The sequence below is a fragment of the Tinamus guttatus genome, unplaced genomic scaffold (assembly GCF_059628265.1).
Source record: "Tinamus guttatus ecotype Peru unplaced genomic scaffold, ASM5962826v1 Tinamus_guttatus_pri_ptg001602l, whole genome shotgun sequence".
NCBI lineage: Eukaryota > Metazoa > Chordata > Aves > Tinamiformes > Tinamidae > Tinamus > Tinamus guttatus.
The window spans coordinates 3,561,884-3,585,979 of NW_028290136.1; the positions used below are offsets into that span (position 1 = coordinate 3,561,884).

A 24,096-nucleotide genomic window follows, 5' to 3' on the forward strand; every position below is an offset into this window, starting at 1 on the left:
CTCGCCGCCACCCTCCCCGCGGCGGCGGCAGCAGCAGCAGCAGCAGGGAGCGCCTCGCCCCCCGCGCGCGCCGGCCAATGGGAGCGCTGCGCACGTGACGAGCGCTCCCCGCGATGACCTCATCCCTGGTGTGGGATGACGTCAAATTCAAGATGGATGGAATCACGGCGGCGGCGGCGCGCGCGGGCCAGGCGTGAGCGGGCCGCGCCGCGGGGGGGGCGCGCGCCCGGCGGCGGCGGACGCGGTGAGTAGCGGGGGCGCGCGGGGCGCGCGGCGCGGGCTGCCCGCGCCCTGCGGGGCGCTCCGCGCGCGGCGGCGCCCTTTCCTGACGTAACTCTGAGGTGGATTTTTTTCCTTCCCCCACCGAGCGGGGCTGCGGCGCCCCGGCCGCGCGCTGCGCCTGCGCCGGTTACGAAACGCGGCCGCCGCCGCCGCGCGCATGCGCCGAGGCGGCGGCGAGCGCCCGTTGCGCCGGCGCGCTGCCGCCGCGGAGCTCCTGCGCCGTGCGCGCCCGCCGCTCGCCGCGCGGGACTGCGCCTGCGCGGCGGCCGCGGCCGCGGGGGAGGGAGGCAGCGGCCGCCATCGCTCTGCCTCACGGCGCATGCGCGGGGAGGGAGGGGGCGGAGCGTGCTCGTGGGCATGCGCAGGGAGCGCGCCGCTGAGGGGGAGGGGTGCGCGGCGGCCGCGTGCGGGTGGCGGCGCAGCCTGCCCCGCGGCGGCCGTTACTCCCACCGCCCAACGGCCGCTCCCCGCGGTGACCTGTAAAAACGTGACGGGGAAAGCCGTGTCCGTGTCTCACCGGCCCTCCCTGAAGGGAGATCTCGAAGGGAGAGCTGTGCTAGCCTGCAGATTTAAGGGTGGGAAGCAGTCCTTTAGGGTTCCTACAACATTAACCTCCTTTAATACCTGCTTGTACTTAAGAGTTTCACTCGTGCAAGCTCTCTTAGCCTGCATTATTCATGAATATGCAAAAAAATGCATCCCATGTTCTGATGAAATTGCACCCAAGGCTCTGGGCTGTGTAGCAGTGTTTAGTTCAAACGTAGAGGAAAAAGCTGTGGAAGATACCACAGTCACAGCTATCAAAAACAGTTTTACTTTTTTTTTTTTTTTTGATTTTGAAGCCTAAACTGCTTATCATCAAACTGGGTGTGAGTCTAGTAAAAGAAAAACTTCACCTGAAGGAGTTACTTTAATGAGCCATGGAATACTGTGCAGTATTTGATCACATCATGCACTGAATGAGCTCTTTTTAATAATTAAATGCCTCTTGTTTAAAAGCTGTTCTTTTGTTTTTGTTGTAGCAGTCACAGCGAAGTCAAAGCAAGGTAGGCTATAGATGCAAGGAAACATTGCAGTGAATTAGATCATCTCACAACTTTTTGCAACTACAGTTTTTATATTTAACATATAGTGAACACTTTTATCCTTACAGTAGTCTTAATATGAAAAGGTATATTTTGAATATATATATTTTTAGCAACAACACTTTTCACATTAACTCAGGAGTAATGCTGCGCTACAGGTAAAGCTAGTGTTGCTTTATATTTGTATTGCCTAAATACTACTAATTATAATGTTCTAACTTTGCTGAAACTTGGACAGACTTTAACTGTTCGGACTAAATTTTTCCATCAGCTTTATGCTGATGTTTTTGTGGGTGTATTTTGAGCAAACTTTAGCAGCTATTTTTATAAGCTTTTTTTTTGCAAAAACAAATGTTGTGGCTATGAGGAGAAGGGGCATCTGTCATCCTTTTTTTTCTGAGAAATTTTATTATCCTAATGCTGTAGAGTTTCATCAGACTCTACACATACAGACTCATCAGACTATCTGGTTTATTCTACCTATAGACAGTCTATGCAATCTGGCCAAATTATGAGTATTTGAAGAATTGCTATTTACATGTTCTCAGTAGGGATTTGCAAGGAGATTTCACAGACTGCAACCTCAAGCTACAACCGTCTCTGGCAAAACAGGATTTATCCGTGGTTTCTCCAGCTGTGATCTCCCCTGAGCCTCCCGGAGGCAAGATTACCTTTGGGGATCAGAACTGCGAGTGGGTGACTCTGTCTCTTGTGTCTCAGTGATGCTTTTTCCTCATCCAAGATGAGCAGATTTCAACATTGTCCTGCAATCCAAATTAGGATTGAAGTGTTAGTGACTTAGGTTAGCATTTAAGATATCTTCTCCTTTACTATATGTTAGTAATCTAATTTCTTTTTTTAAAAAAGAACAGCTTGTAAGAAATTCCAGAAATCCTTCCTATTTTTCCACAAGTGTTATAAATGTGAGCATTTGTACTTGCTTTTGTCTGCTGTGTAGGTTCCACATGGTAGGGTGGAATTCTACTAGTTAAATCAGATTCAAAACACGTCTTAAGCTGAGAATCCTATATATCACTAAAAACTTGAAACCAGTAAGAGTTTTGTGAGTTCAGCTTCTGTTTGGTTCTAGAGACAGTACTGATGCTTGGCATACAAATAGCCAATTCTTTAATCATCCTCATAGTAATGTCTGACTGCTTTCCTTTAACTTAGTTGCCCTCAGGTAGAGGCATGGCAGCATTTGGATGTAGAACGACTTTGCAGAAAGCTGTAAGCTCTCGTACTGAAGTTGTCTATTTCTGAACTTCAGTAGCTACTAGTCAGGCACTATTAAATAGTCGAGTAGATTTCACTTCCAGCTTTCAAAACTGAAAGTTGCTTTATTTGCAAAGTGGTGATAATTATGGTTTATAAACAGGTATAGAGGGAGGAGAAGCTGCTGAGAGGAGGTTGGGCAGTAACCACCACATGGTATATACTGCATGGGGAGGTGCAGTGCTGTGAGCTGCACACTGCAATTGCAGCTGTTCTCAGCTCTCACTGAAAGGAACTCTCAACCTTTGAGTGATCTATTTCTTAATGAATAATATTACTTTTAATGATCTGAGCTGCTCGGACGGGAAAAAAATCTTTAGAGACAGTGAATTTCTTTGTTGCAGACAGAAAGGCTGCAATATGCCCTGCTTTAAAAGCCATCTTCTGAGCATAGCAATTTGCTTTCCCCAAATATTTATGCTGTAGATGTAAAATTGGTCTATGTGCTATGATCTTCTCTCTTTTTTTTTTCTTCCTTTAATGATGATATTCAAGACTGCAGTTATACTTTTATTTTCTTTCATTCAGCAGTGGAGTAAGAAATCATCTGTGATCTTTGCTCATTGCCTACTTTCCCTGTCAGCTTGTTCTAGCACAGTTCAGGTGTATTTTGTGAACTTTCACTTTTGTGAAAAGTGTCGAGCAGTTTTTCTACCTTCCTAAACTTATTTTACCTCCCACTGTCATCAGTTCAAAAGTCTTTCAAGCCATATAAAATAGCACTGTAAAGTCATGCCCATCTTGATGGATTTCCCCCTTCCCTGCCATGTGCTTTAATGAAACATGAAGAACTGTGCAAAATTTTCCATGCGCTCTATGATGAAAAGGCATGAAAAATAATTTGGCCAAATAATGCCAAAAATACTTTTTTTCTGTGTGTAAAATTCTTCCTTTCCTAGTAATTCATGTACAATTAAGTTACATTCCTCAGGAAAATAAACATTTTCCCTTTGTGCCCTCTGAGCATTAATCTTCTTATCCATGAGCTACCCTACATTAGCATTTAACTGTGTGAGTAACCTTTAGGTTGTGACTTATTCTCAGTAATCCCTTTGGTAATTTGTGCCTAGCACAGGGACAGCTCTTCCAGGGAGCTTGCCCCCTTACTTTGCCCTCCATTGCCCGCAGCTAAAAAACATTAGAGCTGTTTTGGATGTACCTATTTAATATTTTGTTCTGAGTACATCTGAGCATCTTGGGGGGCTTATTTTAAGAAAAGTAGTGAACTCCTGTAGATAGGTCTTAAAAATGCTTTTTTAATTAAATTAAGAAACATGGTAGGAAAAACTGTAGAAAATAAATATTTCCAATTAGTCTTTGCCACAGCCAAATACACCAGTCATGACCAAATGGAATGAGTTTATTTTTGAGTTTATTAATGTTTTTTTTCATAAATAAAAATAGAAAACTAAGTGTTCGTTTAAAATTTGTGAGGCTTTGCCCATCTCTATGTTCATGCTGACTTTGTTTTGTAAGCTAAGATCTTCCATGTGCATTTCCTGACCCTGATGTTCTCTTACGGACTGAGGTGAAATTGCTCGTCTCCCCCTTTGCAGTATTCTCCATTATTTGCCACTATCTTGTCCATAGTTAATGATGGTTGAATAGAGTTTTATTTGGATCCATTCAGTGGGTAGAAGATGCCTACTGATTCATGTATTTCTCAATTTACAGTTCAAGGTTAGCCCACCTTTCAGCTTTTGTACCAGTTTTGCATATTTTTATTTAAGAGCATGACTTTTTTTTTCCCTGACTCTTTTTCTTTTTCTCAACTTTTCTTTTCTATGAATTTTATTGCAAATACAATTCTGATACCAGATGTTGCCACCCGATACGGGCATAAGTAGATTCTCTTCCCATCCAAAATATATTGTGCCTGTAAAAAACAACTTTATATTAATAAAAATATGCACATAGTTAGGGTTTGTCAATATGATCATACCAACAAAGTTAAAAGCAGCATGTGAATATAATTCTATGGAATTGGGCTAGTTAAGCAAAGAAAGAGTGATATGTATGTTAGTAAAGCATTTGACTGAATAGTTTGGTAGGTATTTTGCAGTGAGACTAAGAAATGAATGAATCCAACCTGTATGAGAAGTGTGAACATTTGGTGTTTCTTTGCTCCAAATCTTTGATTCTGTGCATTTTTTACCAAAAACTGCATGAAGTATTTCTGGAGATGAGCTTTTAGTAAGTGTTTAAATCATGCATTCAGCCCTTGAGTCTTTCATTTTTTCCAGCTACAGATTTTAATGGCAATGCTGCAAAGCACGAGAGCATGAGAACTGAAGAATTTAAGAAGGAAAGGAATTTTTAAATTCTCAGTCTCTTTTGATTTTTATTTACAAAAAATGTGGGTGATGAGTCACAGCTTTCAGCAAAGGTATTGAGGCCAGGACAAATATGTTACCAAAACATGTTTTAATCTTCATGATTTTTTTTAAAAAAGGATCAAAAAAAACCATAGCCAGATAACAGGAAATGATATTTAAACTTAGTTTTCCTTTAATTACCTTTTTAAAAGAGCAAGCTGAAGAAAGTCTCAGCTGTGACTTGCAATGTTCTATCCTACCTTAAGAAATAGCATATTAAAGTATTAGGATGTAGTAGTACTCAGTTTTTCCCTTATTTCCAGAAATCTACCTCTTGATGCTGTAGCTTATTTTGGATGCCTGCATAATGAGAGCCAAACTACTAAAGTTATAGTTAGCCTTCTGATTCAAGGATATATTAGAGAATGTGGGAGAAATGTGGAGGTTCAGAAGAATCAAGAGAGCTTCTTTGGGACAGTGAGCTGAAAGTGTGAGATAATGTTTTACTTCCTCGGTAATAAAAGGTATTATGGGGTGACCTATGAAGTGAAAAACACAAAAGAGCAGTAGGAGGAGTAACCTCAATACAAACTCTTCATCTGTTGTCCCAGAAGACTTTAATAAGCAATGCTCTGTTTTAAATATATATGTGTATATATATATATTTTTTTTCACTGAACCTTGTCCATGGAGAATCACTGATTATGTATCATACAAAGACCTGGCCTTTGTCCTCTTGGGTGTAGTTATCACTAAGTCAGACATACAAATATTGAGCATCTTCTAAGAGTGCTTTGTGTTGTGTAGTGTTTTTAATAGCTTAATTAACTTCAAAGGAAATGCTGGGTCACAATAACAGCGTTCAGGCCTTTCAAAGGGACAGATTTGTTTGGAGCAGGAAGCAGTATTTTATCCTTGCAGACCTCAGCCTTGCAGACACAGTTTGTTATTGCCGAGCTAATTGCAGGCTGCAATGGGGATCCATGCTCCCTTTGCTTCCCAAGCAGGGCACATTCCTGCCCTCTGCCTTGCATGCAATGCTTGTGCAATGCCAGGGAGGGCTGGATCAGCTCCTGGCTCAGGCAACAACGCTCCTTCCTTGCTGGGGGAGGAGGCTGCTCCTGGCAGTAGCAATCCCCAGTTACACTGGAGTATGAGTAAAATAGTACCTTAGCTACTGCTGCTTTGAAAATAAAATTGCAAAGGACAAGTGGAGTTTTGTGGTGTTACTGTGAGATCTTGTAGTTTTCTGCATGTCGAGAGAAGCTGTTTAGAGTGTCATTTGACAGAACTAGGTGTGTGATCTGAATGTGACAAATAGGCGAATTTATAATAATTTCTAGTCTTTGTCAGGAAAATGGTTACTGATTTGTGTACAGTGAAGGGCAAAATAGAGACACGACATAATATTATACAACTTATTATTTTTCTCTCCTTAAATTCTTGTTTCTGTATGTACAGAGGATAAGCAAATGGAAATTGATATATTAATTTCATGCATTGCATACAACAGGCAACAGATATTGTGCCTGCCTGTTCTCAGTGCCAGCCTGCTACCTATCTTCATTCTAAAAAGTCTCTGTAGAACTACTGGAAATACAAAACATTTATCTTCCCAAAGAAAGTTCAATACTGTCTTGAGGGAAAACATAACATTAGAAGTTAAATCACACTTTTATTATATCAAGGAAGAACACAAAATCCCTAAACTTGCAGCAAGGCATCATACCAGGACATTCCAATATTTAATTAGGAAAAGGTTATGGAAGGGTGAACATCCTTGTTCTGTATATTCAAGGCTTGGCTTTTAGTTACTTCTCTGTGTGTGGGTGTATGTAAGTATCTATGGGCTATATTAGAATATTCATGTTGCACTGTCTATAGACAGGAGAAAAAGCTCTTGGTGGTCAAACAAACGCAAACAGTAAAATCCAGTGTAGGGTACTAGTCCAACAGTTCAAACAGAGCACTTTTTTTTTTTTTTTTCCTCTCTCTCTTTGTGTTTTAAATAGCGTGTGAAGAGTCACGGTCATTAAAATCAAGTGCAGCTTTCTTGCATTTACCTGGGGATGCCCCAGGAAGGTACATGTATTTCCAGGCTGGTTTTCATAATCTATGTTTCTTTGTTATAGCATTATTATTACTATGCACTTAATGCATGTTTTCCCTGTCAGGTCTTCCTTGTTGCCTGACTGTGCTTTTTCTTCCTCCTTCCTTGCACTTTTCCCCTTCTACCTGCAGTTTCACACAGCCCTGGCACCTCATTGCTGCAACATTGCATCTCAGTAAGTGTTTAAGAACATTGACTTTCCCCTTTCCCACCCCAAACATACTATTAACCAAGCTTTAGCTGACAGCTATGCAGTTATAATGGCAGCCAACAGGTAACACGTCTTATTTAAGTGGCTTATGTATTTGCAAGCATAAGCTGTTACATTTTCACAGAAGGACTGCCTATTTCTGCTCTTAAAGTTTCAGTATTGGTGGCTCTGGTGTTTCAAAGTTGAAGTTTCAGATAGGCAAAGCTGATCAACTTGCTGACAAAAGGTAGTTGCACTGCTTCTCTTGCAGTAATTCTGGTGCTCTTCTGAATTTGATGATTCGGCCCCATACCTATAAAACAGCAAAGATGTAAAGAGAGGGGCATTTTTTTGAAGGGAGGATGTGGAGGGGGGGACGGGAGAGGAAATCCTTTCAGTTTAGGGAGCTGTGTCGGCTTACTGAGAGGTCAGATGAGCAGCAGAGCTGCTGCAAGTAGAAGAGAACTGGTAGGAGCAAGAGGAGGGTAGTAAAGAGCTGGGAGCAGGGGGTATGAGAAGAAGGGAGTCTTGCTGTAACTTTCTCCTGATGACCAGAAGCTGCTATAGCACATAGAATGGGAAGGTTTTTCTGAGGTCCCCTTACTGATTTTCTTCATGTTGCGCAGACATTAAGGAAGAAAATGGGGGGAAAAAGAGCTTTTTTTTCCCAGTCAGTGCTGAAGCCAGGAGGAATAACTGGATGGAGACAAAACAAATAATCTGGAGACTAACAGGAAGAGACTTGGGTAGATAATAGCAAAATAATCTTGAGGGGAGGAGTTATGATTCAGTGAACACTTGGAATCAAATCTAATACTAGGAGAGGCTGGCATAGTTTGTCTGCACAATATCTAGACTTACCTTTGGAGTGAGATTGAGGGTAGTTACCCAAGCATCAGTTACCATTTTTGGCAAACTGGTTATTTTTATCTTCCTATAACTGCTCCTTTGTTACAGTTTGTGTCTTCAGTTATACAAGTGCAAACGTTCTTGAGACTGACCAGCATTTGAAAAGTAGCGTTATTTTTTGTTTATTGTTCGATCTTCTGTGGAATACAAGTCTGCAAGTATTTCTTGACACAGCTGAGGGAGTTGTGAACAGCAAATGTGAAGACAAAGATGAACCGAAAAGGGCAGGAAGGTCTTAAGTTGATGTGGCTGAGAGAAAGTGTTCTTACAGTGAAACTTTATCACACTGTACATTTATACTGGGACTCCTTGTTTGTACATCTAAGTGTTTCGGCTTTTTTGGTGATCTGTATGAATGTTAAAATGTTTCTTCATGACCAAACATGTTATGATATGTTATGATCATTGTGTTTTATAGGCAATTAAGCTGTAAAGCCAAGCACTTGAAAATTAGGAAATACCAGGATTAAGGTTGCTTTTGCAGAATGCATTTGGTGTTTTGCAATTTGTGTGTGCTGCAGCCTTCAGTTGGTGTTCAGGTGATACATTTTTGTTTTTCCCAAAGTGCTCTGCCTCCTTCACTGCTGCGAACAGACTGTGCTCTTAAGAATCAGATGAAGGATTTTTAGTAGGATGTTTCTGTCTGCCTTGTTTAATGCATTAAATTGAAGATGTTCTGTGTGTAAGAAAAACAAATGGAGGAAGAAGAAGATGTGATTACTAGATTCTGCTTTAGATGCAGAGATTTTTCACTCCTGTCTCTTCCATTATTGTGATACAGTGGACAAACAGTTAAGCAATAATTACATAGTGTTTTAGTTTGTTTTATACAAGAAAGTGGTCTAATCTGCACAAACTATAAACTGTGTTGGTTGATGTTGCTCTTCAGTTGTTGCTGTTGGTGTTTCTAATTATCTTGAGGGCTCTCAATCTCTGTTAGGGGACTCTAGGGCATGTGAAAATTTCAAGTTACTTTTTTTTGGTGGGGGGAGGAGGTGTCCTGTTCCCTCCTCTGCCCAGGTTAAAGTGAGCGCACCAGAAATGGTAGAAGTTCTTCCAATCTCTGAAGGTGTGTTCTGATAAGACAGGCCAGAATACTTTCCCATTCAAGACAGGAAGAATTCAGATGGCTTGAGTGAAGCAGATCAAAATGAACAATTTGAAAATATCTCAAAATAGTTAACTAATATTCCCCATAGCTGGTCTGTCCTTGAAGGTTCTGCAGCAACTGGGTATCTCTACAAAAATGTTTTTAGGTCAAATTCCCTTCGTAGGTGCCTGGCTGATCTGCATATAACAGGCTGTAACTTGCATCACAGATGAATCTGAGTAGGCAAACTCAGTGCCTCTCACACAAAGCTGAAGAAAAGCTGCGTTCCTGGCACATGTGCTCTGATACATGCTGAGTGTTAGTGGGTATTCAGTGCCCTGGGGTAGATTGGGTCAGTTTGGCCCACACCTATGCCCATGGGTCCACAAAAGAGGTGGGTAACCTGCTCCCTGGGCAGACAGATTTGTTTCTCAAAATTAATACATGCTTGAATATTCTGCCCCTCTTTGGAGATGTGAGGAAATACATGCTGCAACCATCTGATTTAAGGGTATGTTTTATGAAACACTCCTGTTAAGAGACAGTTCTGCTGAAGAAAGGGTGAGCTCCTGCTCTTGCCATGACGCATTAACTCATTCGGTGTGTTTAGCTGTGGAACTGGTAGCCCAGTGCTGTGAGTGAGCAGTGCACTGAGACACTGTAGGCAACACCCTTTCAATCAGGTTCTCGGTAATAGCAACGTAGGCATTGATCACTGATCGCTCAGACCTCTTAGTTGTAATATTTTCCCATCCCTGTTTATTAATTGCAGAGTTATGACTTCTTAGTATTTTATTTTGTTAAACATTTTAGATTTGCTTGTAAGTTGTAAAATCAGCTATAGAAAGGAGATTGCTTTTAAAAAACAAGTCATTGATTTGTTTTAACTACTATCATAGCGAAAAGTAGGGTAAATTTCTTACTTATGAATCCTAACTTATGAGTTAACTAAAACAGAATTATAAAAGTGTCCTTGATAATGAAATTGGGTACTACTGATTTCTAGTGTGTGTACACAGACAACTTCTGTTGTATAAACTGAAATTGATTTATTTATTTAAATTAACTTGAAACCTGACTTTCTCCTTTCTTAATATTTAATCACAGCAGTCTGAGTTATTGAGGCATCCTGCAGTGCAGAGTTGTGTGTTTTGAAGCATGTGGGACATGGGATTCCAGCACTGCAGTTTAATCTGTGCTTATTATAATCTTGGCTGCACTCAGGAGTAACTGTTCCCAGAGTGAGTTGTGGGCATAAAGTGCTCTTTGCTAATGACTAGGATGGGGAGTTCAGTTCACTGTTTTTTTTTTAAGCTAGAGCAAAACAGTTCTGGGATACTTTGATCAAAATCAGAAAAATTCCAAGAAACTAGATCCTGTCAGTTGAAATATAAAAAGTGACACATATTTCATAGCTAAAAGTATGTATTAAAAGCACTCATTAAATATAGGCAAACATGATGACTTAATTTAGATTAAGTCATTTAATCCTTATTCTTTCCCCCTCCCCCAATATTAATATCCTTTCCATCATCCTATTAAAAATGACAAGAAAAGCTCTCTAATTTGTTTCGTCAGCAGGAGACTGTCAGGGTTGCTTAGCCTCAAAAGTAGCTTGGCATAACTCAGCTTCAGATACCTGATTCTGGAGTTTACCAATGTAATTGTCAAGAAGTATCTTCATTGAGGTAATGCTGAGAAAAAGATGGTAAAATGTGAAATGATTACACCATATTCCCTTGTGTGGAGAAGTGTGCATATATTACAGGAAGAGCTGCCCTCTGCCCACCTTACGAGCACTAATTAGGTATAATAACAACTGTGGTTTGACATCCGCTATTTGAGACATACTGCAAAACAGAACCATAGGGTGCTGCTTTTCATGCCTGTACGTCTGCTGGAGCTAACAATATTGTATTAATTCCCACTTCTTTTCTCAAAGCTTAACCACTTTCTTCAGCGGTGTTGAGGGTGTTTAGCCTGTTTATCAAGTACAGAGGGATTAGGGTTTACCTAATGTTTATCTAGTGTTTACCTTATATTTAGCAGGCATTTACATAAAACAAACAACCTAAAACCTTCTTTGTGCTTTTTCAGAAACATCAGAGTCATGGAGGGGCTCCTGCATTACATCAATCCAGCACATGCCATCTCACTGCTGAGTGCGCTGAACGAGGAGCGGCTCAAAGGACAGCTCTGCGATGTTGTCCTTATAGTAGGAGATCAGAAGTTTCGAGCTCATAAGAATGTTCTGGCTGCCAGCAGTGAATACTTCCAGACACTGTTCACAAATAAGGAGAATGAGTCTCAGTCTGTGTTTCAACTTGACTTTTGTGAACCGGATGCTTTTGATAATGTGCTAAACTACATTTACTCCTCATCCCTGTTCATTGAGAAAGGCAGTCTCGCGGCTGTGCAGGAACTGGGCTACAGTCTTGGAATATCCTTTCTCACAAACATTGTTTCTAAGAGTCCTCAAGCTCCTTTTCCAGCTTGCCCCATTAAGAAAATATTGTATCAGGACGAAGATGAAGGTAGTTCTCAGAAGAGAAGTGTCATTGTTTGTCAGAACAGAAATGAAGCACAAGGGAAAAGTGCAAATTCAACACAGCATGATTTAAGCCATACTTCTAAACCTTCACCTTCAGTTGCTGTCAAAACTAACAGTAGACCACAGGTTACGAAACCAACTGAATCACTCCACAGCTTATCGCTGACAGAAAGAAGATGGCTGAAGGAAACCCCTGTGAGCTATACCAAGCTTCACGAAACTTCTGGAACTGTAGAGGATCAGAGCAGAGGTGGTTTACTGAAAAGAAATACCGTTTTGCCTCAAAAGCCTTTAGCAGAGAAGGAAGTTGCAAGTGATGAGCCAGGAGGCAGTAACCAGCTTTTAAGAGGAAAAGCTACAGAGATGTCATTAAAGAGACCACGTCCACCAGTGTTGTCTTTGCATGGCTCATCAGAATCTACATTTTTGTTGCAAGAGTCTGGAAAAGGAGGAAATGGTCAAGGAGAAGAAAGGAACTTGCTATACTACTCAAAATTAGGACTAGTAATCCCATCAAGTGGATCTGGTCCAGAGAACCAAAGTATTGACAGGAGTGGGCCACTAGTAAAAAGTCTCCTTCGAAGATCATTGTCCATGGACAGTCAGGTTCCTATTTATTCACCTTCTGTTGACCTAAAACCTTCACAGGTATCCTCCTCAGCAGGGACTAACGATTCCCAAGGGAAGACATTTAATGTTATATCTCAAAAGGCATCCTTGAAAGAGTCATCAGAAAAGTTAGTCTTAGATGAGAAACCGCAGGTAATACACCCACATCGCCTTAGGTCCTTCAGTGCCTCTCAGTCAACAGATAGGGAGGTTGCTTCACCTCTCACAGAGGTGCGAATAAAAACTGAACCTAGCAGTCCGCTCTCGGATCCCTCTGAAATAATAAGAGTTACAGTGGGAGATGCTTCAACATCTACAAATAAAGATTTTGCTTTTAAAACTGAGGATGATCATAGGGAACCAATGAGACTTCCAGCTAAAAGGAGATTTCAAGCTGATAGAAGACTACCGTTTAAAAAACTGAAAGTGAACGAGCAGGGTTCTCCTGGGTCGGAAGATAACTTTGAGGAAGGCTCAAGCCCTACACACCTTGATGCCGATTTTCCTGACTCTGATGTCAGCAAAGATGAATACAGCGAGATGGAAGAAGCAAGACCGAACAAAAAATTTAAATGCAAGCACTGCCTTAAGATTTTTAGATCAACAGCAGGTCTTCATCGCCACGTTAACATGTATCATAATCCAGAGAAGCCCTACGCTTGTGATATCTGCCACAAGAGGTTTCACACAAACTTCAAAGTGTGGACACACTGCCAGACGCAACATGGAATTGTGAAGAATCCCTCACCAGCTTCCAGTTCCCATGCTGTTTTGGATGAAAAATTCCAAAGAAAACTCATTGATATAGTGAGAGAGAGAGAAATAAAGAAAGCTCTCATAGTTAAACTAAGACGTGGCAAGCAGGGCTTTCAGGGACAGTCTGCTTCACAAGCCCAACAAGTCATCAAGAGGAATTTGCGATCAAGAGCCAGAGGAGCCTATATTTGCACCTACTGTGGGAAGACTTATCGTTTCCTCTCACAGTTCAAACAGCACATAAAAATGCATCCAGGGGAAAAGCCAATTGGAGGAAACAAGGTTCCTAAGCAGAAAGACCATATTCATATTGAAAATCCAGTAGAAAACAAAGAGGTTTATCAGTGCCGTCTCTGTAACGCGAAGCTCTCTTCACTTATTGAGCAGGGTAATCATGAGCGGCTCTGTAGAAATGCTACGGTCTGTCCTTACTGCAGCCTTAGATTTTCTTCTCCAGAGCTGAAGCATGAACATGAAAGCAAGTGTGAGTATAAGAAGCTTACATGTCTTGAGTGTATGCGCACCTTTAAGTCATCCTTTAGTATTTGGCGTCATCAAGTTGAAGTTCACAATCAAAACACAATGGCTCCCCCGGAGAACTTTTCTTTACCCATACTGGATCACAACGGGGAAATAACTAGTTCATCAAGATTGCCTCCTCAGTCAGAAACCAGTAAAGTAAACAATTTTGCTGCTGCAAAAGAAGACAGTGTATTCAGTGATTCATCAGAACAAAATAATTTTGATTCTGAAGATTCCTCATGCCTGCCTGAAGACCTAAGTGTTTCCAAGCAGTTTAAAATTCAAATCAAGGAAGAGCCTGCAGATGAGGTGGAGGAGGAGGTCACCGAAGCCAGTAGAGAACCTAAAGAAGTAGTCTCGAACAAAGATGCTGGTTTGTGGCCCTGCGAAAAGTGTGGCAAAATATTTACTGTGCACAAACAGCTAGAGCGTCACCAGGAGCTCTTATGCTCCGTGAAGCCCTTCATTTGCCATGTGTGCAACAAGGCCTTCCGAACCAATTTCCGGCTGTGGAGTCACTTCCAGTCCCACATGTCACAGGCTGCAGAGGAGTCCACGAATAAGGAAGCTGAGATGTGTCCCCCAGCCGGTTCCCCATCACCACCCCCTTTGCCTCCGCCCCCGCCGTTACCCAAAATCCAGCCCTTGGAGCCCGATAGTCCAACAGGCTTGTCCGAAAGCTCCGCTACTACTGAGAAATTGTTTGTCCCGCAGGAGTCGGATACGCTCTTCTATCATGCCCCGCCACTCTCGGCCATCACCTTCAAGAGACAGTACATGTGCAAACTCTGCCACAGGACTTTCAAGACGGCCTTCAGCCTTTGGAGCCATGAACAGACACACAATTAAATAGCTTTAACAGGTTAAAAAGGTGGCTCAGTGGGGGCTGTTTTCAGGATCTCGGATGTATGCCATATAAACTAGAAATCTTAAGAGGATCAAAACAACAACAGTGGAAAAAATAGGAATTTGCGATGCTGCTTGGATTTGAAGATTAAGGTAACTAACTTTGTTAGTAGATAGAAGCCCGAGTAATTTAAAATACTGTGGTCCGGGATCTAATGGTAACAGAGTAACTTTAATTTCAATAACACTGAAATATGATCACATCTGGATTGTATGCATGGATCTTCATCCTGTGATGTTGGTGTGTGCGTGTGTGTATTACATATACAACTAGATTAGACAAAAGAGCAACAACAATTTGGATTTTAACTGTGAGTGGATAATGGTGAAATACTGTAACCAACTTTTTTTTTTTTTTTTTTTTTTTTTTAGACCACACAGGCTCCCTATAAATAGTTGTTGAGCACTTCAAGTTAGGGAAAAAGTGGATGGAGTATCTTACTGTATTGACTTAGGTCTTAGAAAACTTTAGCAATAACAAACAAACCTCAAGTTTGAGTAATCCTGACGTTATTGGATATGAATGTTTGATATTTTAAGGGAACGTGGAATTTTTTTGTTGTTATACGGAACTTGTGCAAGCTAAAATAGATTCTAAGGTCAGCAATATTATTACAAATATTTTATATAAAAAGTAGCAGCAAGCCTGCTTTCAACCATTTAATTATAAGTTTCTAAGAAAAAAATGGGGGAGGGCGGGTACATTGCTTTATATAATGTCCCAAAGACTAATTTACTACGGATATTTCAGTAGCTACTGTCATTGTATAAACAACCATCATAATTCAAATGGTACTCTTTATAAATATGAACTAAGATTGAATGGATGTCAGAGAAATTTCCTAATTTTTTTCTGCTATTTGTACAACTGTTTGTAATTCTAACTACAATGGAATGTATAACTATTGAGCTCAAAAAATAGAGCTTGTTAAGGGATAGAAGATATAAGGTGTGTTTCTATACACAGTAGTGAGCTTGGCCATGAGTACAAAGATACGTTTTAACAAAAATTAAAAATGTAAATATTTATATAGATACCTGTATAAATGAAGAAGTATGTATTTGAAATTTGTATTAAGCATACATATCCAGCTCAAAGAGGAAAAAACACCACACTACAATCACTGCATTTTATGAATACAATGGATAGAATATTTTTCTGCTGCTTTTTATCATTTGTGATACTGTGTTGCAATTTTCTAATTTGTTGAAAATCATGGTAATAATGGACTGCAGATATTTCATGTGGCTCCATTATTTTACCTCAAATCACAACTGGAACATTAATGTGAGTAGGATTTCCCCAGAAGCAGGTGGTAAGTGAACAGTGGAACATTCTTCCACTGGAATTTAACCTCCGTGGAGTGGTGATGGGCACGAGTGAGCAGCAGGAATGTAAGGGATACAAACAGTGTTTGTGGTCCTGACCAACTTTGGCTGGGGCAGGGAGCCTTGCACTGCACCCTGCCCAGTTAGAACCCGGTCCATGCGGATGGAGAGCAGCCGGAGCGGGGTATCTGGGAGCAGGAGTGGGGTTCAGCTGTCTGGATCTAACGGGGCAGTCCTTCACCATCCAAAACTCCCAGACAAGTAAAGGAGAGGCAAACGCATACAAAGACTTTGCAAAATTAAACATAACCCTTAAGAATCCAAAAAGGGCACCCTTAGTTAGTTCTGCACAGGAGTGGCAGCTCTCCTCAGTCAAAGCCCAACCGTTTTCTTTCTAAACAGACATTTTTATTAGTTTCCCTGGAAGTTAGGTTTAAAAGAAATGGCTCAGAATGGACCCGACTTTTCTTCAGCTACCAGAAAATTGCAATGTTAGTTTCAAGTCTTTTCTGTTTCATTGTTGATAGAAATCTAAAACTGTTACTAAGTACTTTGTAGTAATGTGTTTTGTCCTATTCCAGGCAAATTATATCTGAATATAATTATGCTAATTGTTAGAATAACAGTTAAGCTCTGTAAGTAAAGCTGCAGTTAAAGCAGGATTCCTATGTAGCTGTTTAAAAGTGACATTTCTAGATGCTGGCTTTTTTATTCCACCTCATAAGACTAAATTTCCTACAGACAAGAAATAATGTCAGCAAAAAATGGTCGTTGCACTCAACCTGGTTTAATAAAATCAAAAAGCCATGATAAATATCCTTTAAACATACTGAAGAAAAGAAATCTGGGCGTACAAAATGAGAAAACATGTTGGTTTTCTAAAATGCTGCCTAAGTTTTCACCAATTATTCCCATACAAAGTGGGAATTCAAAAGTTTATATCTAGCCTTTTAAAAATCTGTACGCCTTCTAAAAGAAAATAACAATGAGTTCAATTATCATATGATCATCCAACTTCTGATTGGAATTCTACTATATAATGATAAATACCATACGTTTAAAACCAAAAGTTTGCGCAACATCTTGAAGAAACTTTGACCTTTTTCTTGGTGTAAAATGTATTATTTAAAAAACAACAAAAATGCAAAAGATATTTTTGGTCTAAATAGCTTCCTTCAAAGTTTTTATTTAGATTTGCTTTTTAAGTAATTGTTTTTGACTTTGAGCATGTTCTGTGTTTTTTAAATTCAGTTCCTGTTGTCCAGAAAAGGACTTTAGGATCTCTAAAGTTTAAATATGAGATGTTTATATAGCAGTTCTGGTTTTCTAATAGCTTTTATACAGTATCTTTGAAAGCCCTTGATAGAAGTGTTTATTTTGGAGGATATGGAATAAATATGCTTCCACTTATATAACTTTAATATATGTTTAAAAAGTTAAATTATGGCAGAAAATGCTAGTTACTTGTTTATAAATAAAGGTCTTCTAAAGAATGTCTGGTTTGGCCACAGGCAGAATAAAAGGCAAATCTATAGATACAAAACCCATCTTCATAATATTTTGTTTAATTTTGCAGCTTTGTACGAAAGTGAAACAATGTTAGAGATCGTAAATATAAAAGGTTGCTTTTATTTCTTAAAATTAGTGACAGTAATGTGCAGATGATTTAATATATAGATTAGAATATTTTATTCTTTCATTTTTAATTAGTTTTATAATCTATCGTTTGAATCTCAGAACAATCTTGCTTCTTTGTAAGTACAGTGAAAACTTCCATCACATTTAAGAGCAGCAAGATTGAGCCTGGAATTAATTTTTTATTATTTTTTTGATTTGTTTCTTTCCCTTCAGGCAGGGCTTTGGCAAAGTGTGTAAGCATGTGTTTAAGTTCATTGAGATCAGTCTTAATAACTATTTTTTTTCCACATTTGCTAAAATTTTTTTGCTGAATTGGGACCATGACCAACCATTGACAGTGAGCAATAGCAGAAAAATACTTTTTTTTTTTTTTTTTAACTTGTATAACCAAAAGTTAAAATGAATCTTCCTCTATATGAAAACTGCATATAGAGCTAGTGTGTAATTCTGCAGTTTTACAAAAAGAAAGGACATGAACTAGTGGCAATACTGTCTGAACTTCTTGGATTTTTTTTTTTATTTGCATTTGTAAGGGGGGCTGAACCACCCTGGCAGTTGCCGGAGCAGGTAACGTGCTGAAGCAGTGGGCGACACTAGAGTTTCTCTTGCGGATTTCAGAACAGAGGTGCAGCCTTATCCAGTGAGCCAAAACACGGAGCTGCAAGACCCCTGCTCCTGCATTTCCTATTCAGGGGAGCCTTTCCAGGACAGCCACCCGAAACAGGGCATGCAGGTTTGGTCTGAAGCTCTGTGCGCTGTTTTTATTCTAAGCTTCCTGTGGTAAAAGTGGAAGCTTCTCCCCTGGGATAAGGACAGAGGCCGCCAAACTCCTCGGCAGCGACAGCGCAAATGTCTGGCATGAGCCTGTAAGGTGGCATGTGCCTATACTGTTCAATCAAATCGTTTACATTTTCCTACCGGAAGATTCAGATGAAAATCAAAGCAAGCTTAGATTTTTTTTTTAATGTTGCTGTTAATGAATCAGTGTTAAAATCCTTTTTCTTTATTTTTCCGAACACAGCCTGATAGTATTTTTTAATGTCATTGATTCTTGTTTATTTAAAATGACTTGTGCAAATCTGTACTATAACTGTTGTACATAAAGGGACACTATCAAGAGAAAAATTATATACTGTTAATGTACTTATCTGTATAACAATACTTGATACTAGTAAAAATCAAAGAACTTAAAAGGATCAGTTGACTCAAAACACTTGAGCAAGTTGGGCATAAAAATGCCGTGTTAAGGGCATTCTCAATTGCTTCAAGGATCTCTAAAAAAATTGTGTGAATTCTGTGGGTTAAGTTTATTTGTCATGTTGGTGTTTCCTTTATTCCAAAATAAAGCACTTAATCCACTTTTTTTTTTCAATTTCTCAGCAATACGTTACATTTTGAAGACACAAGCATTGTCCCTTGCTTGCCACTTTTGCAGCAGAATGTTTAAGCAAAATATATGTGTGAAAAAACAAACAAACAAATGCATACCAAATATAAATTTTAAGGCTTATTCTTGACAGTGTCCCTTTTTAAAAAGCAGGAAAATGGGATCATCTACAGTGCTCGGGTACAGGGGAATGCTTTCCTAAAGTTTTTAGAAGCTGGAGCTGTCCAGTATATTTGCTGTAGAAATTTCCAATTGCTATACAAAATCACTTGTCATTTTGAAGAGTTATAGGAGTAAGACAAAAGAAGCTGGTTTTATAATCCTGTATACCTTGTAGTCATTGTATATCGGTTCAATACACCAGTGTTGAATTTTAATTAAGAATAGGTTTTTACTTTTTTTTTTTTTTTTTTTTTTTTTTTTTAGGGCTGAGGATTAATAGGTTAGGATAACTTTTTCTTTAATGTAATGTAAATCCATTGCTGCTTTGTACAACTTTTTCTACTGTGTGTTTTCTTTACTTAGATCTTGACTAAGAAATGTTGGCGTCCAATAAACTTACACTTTGTTTCTTTTGAATGATGGTGTCTTGTATTGGAATCTCTTGGCAGATCGTGGTGTTATTGTGCATAGTGATGTCTGGGGGCTGGGAATTTTGTTTACAAAAGAGCATCTTTTGATCTATTTGTTGTATGTAAATGGGGGTTCCTACATTACTAAAATACTGGCTTTTTGTTTGTTTCAGTAAGTGCCCCTTTGAGCCTTTTATTGGGGAGGAAAAAAATGTAGAAAAATTCTTCAAAAGACTTGAGTACTGACCAAATTCTGCTTCCCTGCAATCAGCAATTAAAACAAGACTCTGGAAGCAAGGCTGCAGCAGCTGAGTACCTCTTTCATTTAAACTCAGGTTAAACTACATGTTTGAAAATACGCTGTTAGGATTGGTTATGTGATTTGTGCAGTGCTCTCATTGAAAACAGTTTTGCCACGTGTATCTCCCTGTGCTTCAGCCCCTGCCAGGGAAGGCGGTGTGCGTGCTCCGAGGATACACAGATTGATCTCTGTATCTTTTGGGAACGGGGTTTGCTAACTTTCTCTCTCAAAGAAGACTCATTCCTACCTTTGAAAACTTGGGCCTGTTTCCTCAACTTCTTGGATTAATATCTACTGGCCTTCCCCAGCTTTCTTTGGAGCAGTATTCTCTGATCCTGTTGACCAATTTCACTCACAACAGCATCTTTATAAAGGTTAGTGACTGCGTAGCCAAGAAGGACATAGGGAGGAGGGAAAGGTGTGTGCTGAGAGCGTAGGTTTGATGATTATCCAGTCTTTTAACGTGGTGCTTGCCACTGCACACGTGCACTGGCTGGGTAGAGTGAAGGGGGCAACAAGTGGGGCGAAACGCAGAAGTAGGGCTGGAGCACCAGGCCCACCTCCTGCTCAGAACCAAGGGCTCCCCAAAGTATGGGACACCCTGAAGTTGAGAGGCTTTGGGCCCTTCGTGCTCCTTAAAGGCCTTTGAAAAGGGAGACAGGTTCCTAGGGCGTCTCTCCTTGGAGAGTCCCTCCATGTTAGAAGTAAAGTGAGCTGTGGAAAAGCTCGAGAGAGAGAGGAAGAGCAGCTCCCTGACCCATTCACACAATGGTGAACTCCACAGGTTTGGCCCCCTCTTCTGCCTTTGCCGTGAAAAGAAACAACTCTGATACTGCTACAGAGCAGTCTAACATCTGCTTACGTACACAAAATACCTGCTCTAGAGATCGTACAATCTATATTGACATAAAACTTAAAAAGCAAACCAAAGTGATAAAAAGTTAAGAGGCATTCATGTTGTAAGCGTTGTGCCTAATTTCATGGTCATACTTTGCTTTATTTCCAGCCTTCCACTTCTAAGGCAATTGCTCCATAGACTGATCCAGCAACTTTTATTTACTTTTCCATCCATAGGATGTTTCCAGTTATCACTGTTTTGATCAGCAAACACTAATAAGGTAATTTTTACTATTAGATCTGTGTGGGTGATTTTTCTATTTCCATTACTGAAATACTCTGGCTATGGAAAATGTCAAATTGTTAACTGCAATGAATTAACATACACAGTCTTATTTCCCTTCTTTCTTACATGAAAAGGAAAGACTCCTGAAAACGATTCTCTTTTTGTCACCTCCACAGCTTTGATCCATCCCTTAATGATTTCTAACTTCTTGGAAGGCCAGGATCTAGGATGGTTACAGTTCTTGGATGCCTTAGAGCCACGGTTGCCATCGCTAGGTTAAGCTGACATTGAGGGGCAGAGCCTCCATCCAGTAATACTCGTCTCTTCAGTGAAGTGCACATGTGTTGAAAGGATGCATAGCGTGGGGTGGTGTGATCTGCTGGGCTAAGCAGCCTCCATGGATGCTTCTGCCATGAGGAAGAAACGGTGCTGAGCTCTGCAGGCTCCGCGGAGCAAAGCACAATGAAGAGGTAGGAGAGAGGAGGATGGCAACAGCAAAAAGAATGAGATGGAGAAGGGAGCTCACTGTGGGCCCTCCCAAAACAAGGAAAAAAGAAAAAAAAAAAAGCCTCCGATTTAATGTGTCATTTGTAGTGACTACTGGTCTTCGGTTCCTTTTTTTTTTTTCTTCTTTCCCTAACAAAGAGCTAGGAGTCTCTGGGAGTCTTGGCACGTCTTAACCTTTTGTGTCTGACATCCATTCCTCCATGCTATGAAGTCTAGCAAAAAAGTTTAAGGCAAGAAAGGCGTCCCAAAGGATAGTTTTATAATATTTCCCCTACAATATTACATTAGAGAAGAGTTAGGTCCTTTTGTAAGCAAGCTTTGAAACCCCATACCCTGAATCCTTCACTGGGTGTAGCAACTACACAGTTAGAGTTATAGTAGCAGTTTCCCTATCCTGCTGCGTACACCTGTGGATCCTAAAAGGAGATGCTGCTGACACCTGAGAAGGATCTATAGAACTGCAAATCTGTCAACCAGCAGCCCCTTGCTCCTTTTGCAGATGGCTAGTCCTTGGCTTCGAGCATGTGCCCTGTTCTGCAGGGCAGCCTGTGTGGTGCCGAGTCTGGCGGAACAGAAATGGCTTTTCCCACCCATAAGCGCAAAGGTGGGGAATTCCTCTCTGCATGGCAGTCCAAGGCCTCTCTGCAAGGTGCTTAACAAGGCGCCTGCTGTTTGCTGCTGCCTCCTCTTCTCCTCTTTGCTCATTGATCAGCTGAACATCCAGCTGCAACAAGCAGGAAACTTAGATTTGCTGCTTTGCAGTCAGAATATTTGTTTCAGTATAAATTTGACCCGAGTCCTATATGTATATACATGTGTGTATGTATATTAAAAAAAAAAAAAAATGGATCCCGAGTTTTATGAAGATAACCCTATAATCTGTTATGGCCATCTAATGCTATGTACAGACACTAGGAAGAGTGAGAACCAGAAGACTGCAACATCACATCCAGCAGAATAGCCCAGCATGAAGGCACCAAACAGAAGATGAATTTCCTATATTTTTAAAAATCTCTATTATATGGCAAATGCTGTGTTTGGAGAGAATTCCCTATTAGATTAAAAGGATGTTATAGTACACTTTTGTCTAAAAACTGTCTTCTACTCTAGTGCTTCCTTTATTAACCACCCTGTGCTACCAACTTGTCTTCTGCCCTTCTGGAGAGATGGATTCATCTCCAGATCCTTGTGGTCATTGGCTTCCTATTGGAAACGCCAAGGAAGATGCCATTTTATCCAAATGGTTTCAGCAGTCAGTCGTATAAAAAAAAATACAAACTGATTAGTTGTAACTTAACAACTATTGTCATAATGTACAGTTGACAAGTGTGAACACAGCATGGACTCTCCTCTTGCTGGAAGAATTAAAAGCCTCTTCCTTTTGCCTGTGTCATAACACATGCCATTCTCCTTCAAATACCTGGGGGGAGTTGCATGGTTGTATTGTGAGCGCTCTTATACCCCCACACTCAAGACTCGAGATGTTATATTCCTAGTGCAGCACCCAAAGGGGTGTGCTCTGGGATCACGCACAACACAAAACTGCCATGTGCCCTTGGCTTTTCCTAACCAGGCAGCTGAGTCGAGGCTGTGCTTCCAGACGGAAGCTTGGATTTCGAGATTTTCTGTAAGCTTTTATTTTATTTCATGCTTTTGCTGTGAATTTGCTACAACATTGCCCAATCTGCGAAGAACGCAGCCCCTGGGAACCCGCATCTCCTGCGTTGGAGCCCAAGAGTCTGAGAGAGAGGCAGGAACCTCCAGGGGTTTCTTGTTGGGAGATTCATCAGATCTACTTTGGACCTGGAAAGCTGTAACCATTTGATCGCAGTGCCAGTTCTGAGCCTAACCTAACCCCAAAGCAAGGAATTTTATCTAACTTGTCTCACCCACCACATCGTGAGCGTGCCGGTGCTGGGGGCGGCAGCTCGCAGGATCGCTGAGCAGTCGGAGCGCAGCCATCGCTCCATGCGGCACCACCGACCTCGCCAGAGGCCTCCGGGCCTCTTGCTCTACTGGCGCTCTCTGGTGGACGGAATATAACCGGCTCCAGCTAGTAAAAATACGAAGAAAATGAGAGGCGCCTGATTGGCATGATTGCATCTCTGAAAACTCCCAGTGCGTTCCGGAAGTCTACTAAATATACTTTTGACATCATCACAACAGAAAAAAATAATACATTCAAAGATATTTTTTCCTCCTTGCTCTACCAGGTGGAGTATAAGTAATGATCAGCAATTCCAGATGAAATGGCTTTCACTTGCCTTTGTTCATGGGATCCTGAAGAGAAAAATAAATAGTTATAATTTGATCAAATAATCAGAGATTCCTGAAGTGAATAAGTGAAATAGGTACTTGGATGAATATAAAGACCATGGAGGTACTTGAAAATTGTCCATGAGAAGCAAAAATGAAGGTCTGGTGATGTTATCATCTCAGAGCCTTTTTTTACAGAACGAGATTCTTTTATCAAAGAGAAGAGGGTGTCCTCTTGAAGACGTGAGGGAGGGAAATTATTCTAGCCTATTGCCCCCGTGTTTTCAAAGCTCTCCTGGTTACCAAAGCTTGTTTAGAGATGCCTCCTCCCCTGTCAGGCTGCTGACCGTCTTCCAGTGAGGCTCCTCTGGGGCTCCCACCAG

At 40.7% G+C, this 24,096-nt stretch overlaps 1 protein-coding gene across 1 annotated transcript; it reads left to right on the top strand.

Moving 5' to 3' along the window:
* The first annotated feature begins 236 nt into the window (after positions 1–236).
* Positions 237–15,788, top strand: ZBTB21 (zinc finger and BTB domain containing 21). Its single transcript, XM_088539337.1, has 2 exons — positions 237–244; positions 11,354–15,788. Exon 2 carries the CDS (start codon positions 11,367–11,369, stop codon positions 14,541–14,543), a length of 3,177 nt encoding a protein of 1,058 aa, XP_088395463.1. The 5' UTR covers positions 237–244; positions 11,354–11,366; the 3' UTR covers positions 14,544–15,788.
* The last annotated feature ends 8,308 nt before the right edge of the window (positions 15,789–24,096 follow it).

Bases quoted from the DNA above. Each gene is read 5' to 3' on its own strand.
- ZBTB21 (XM_088539337.1), top strand. From the start codon at position 11,367: ATGGAGGGGCTCCTGCATTACATCAATCCAGCACATGCCATCTCACTG.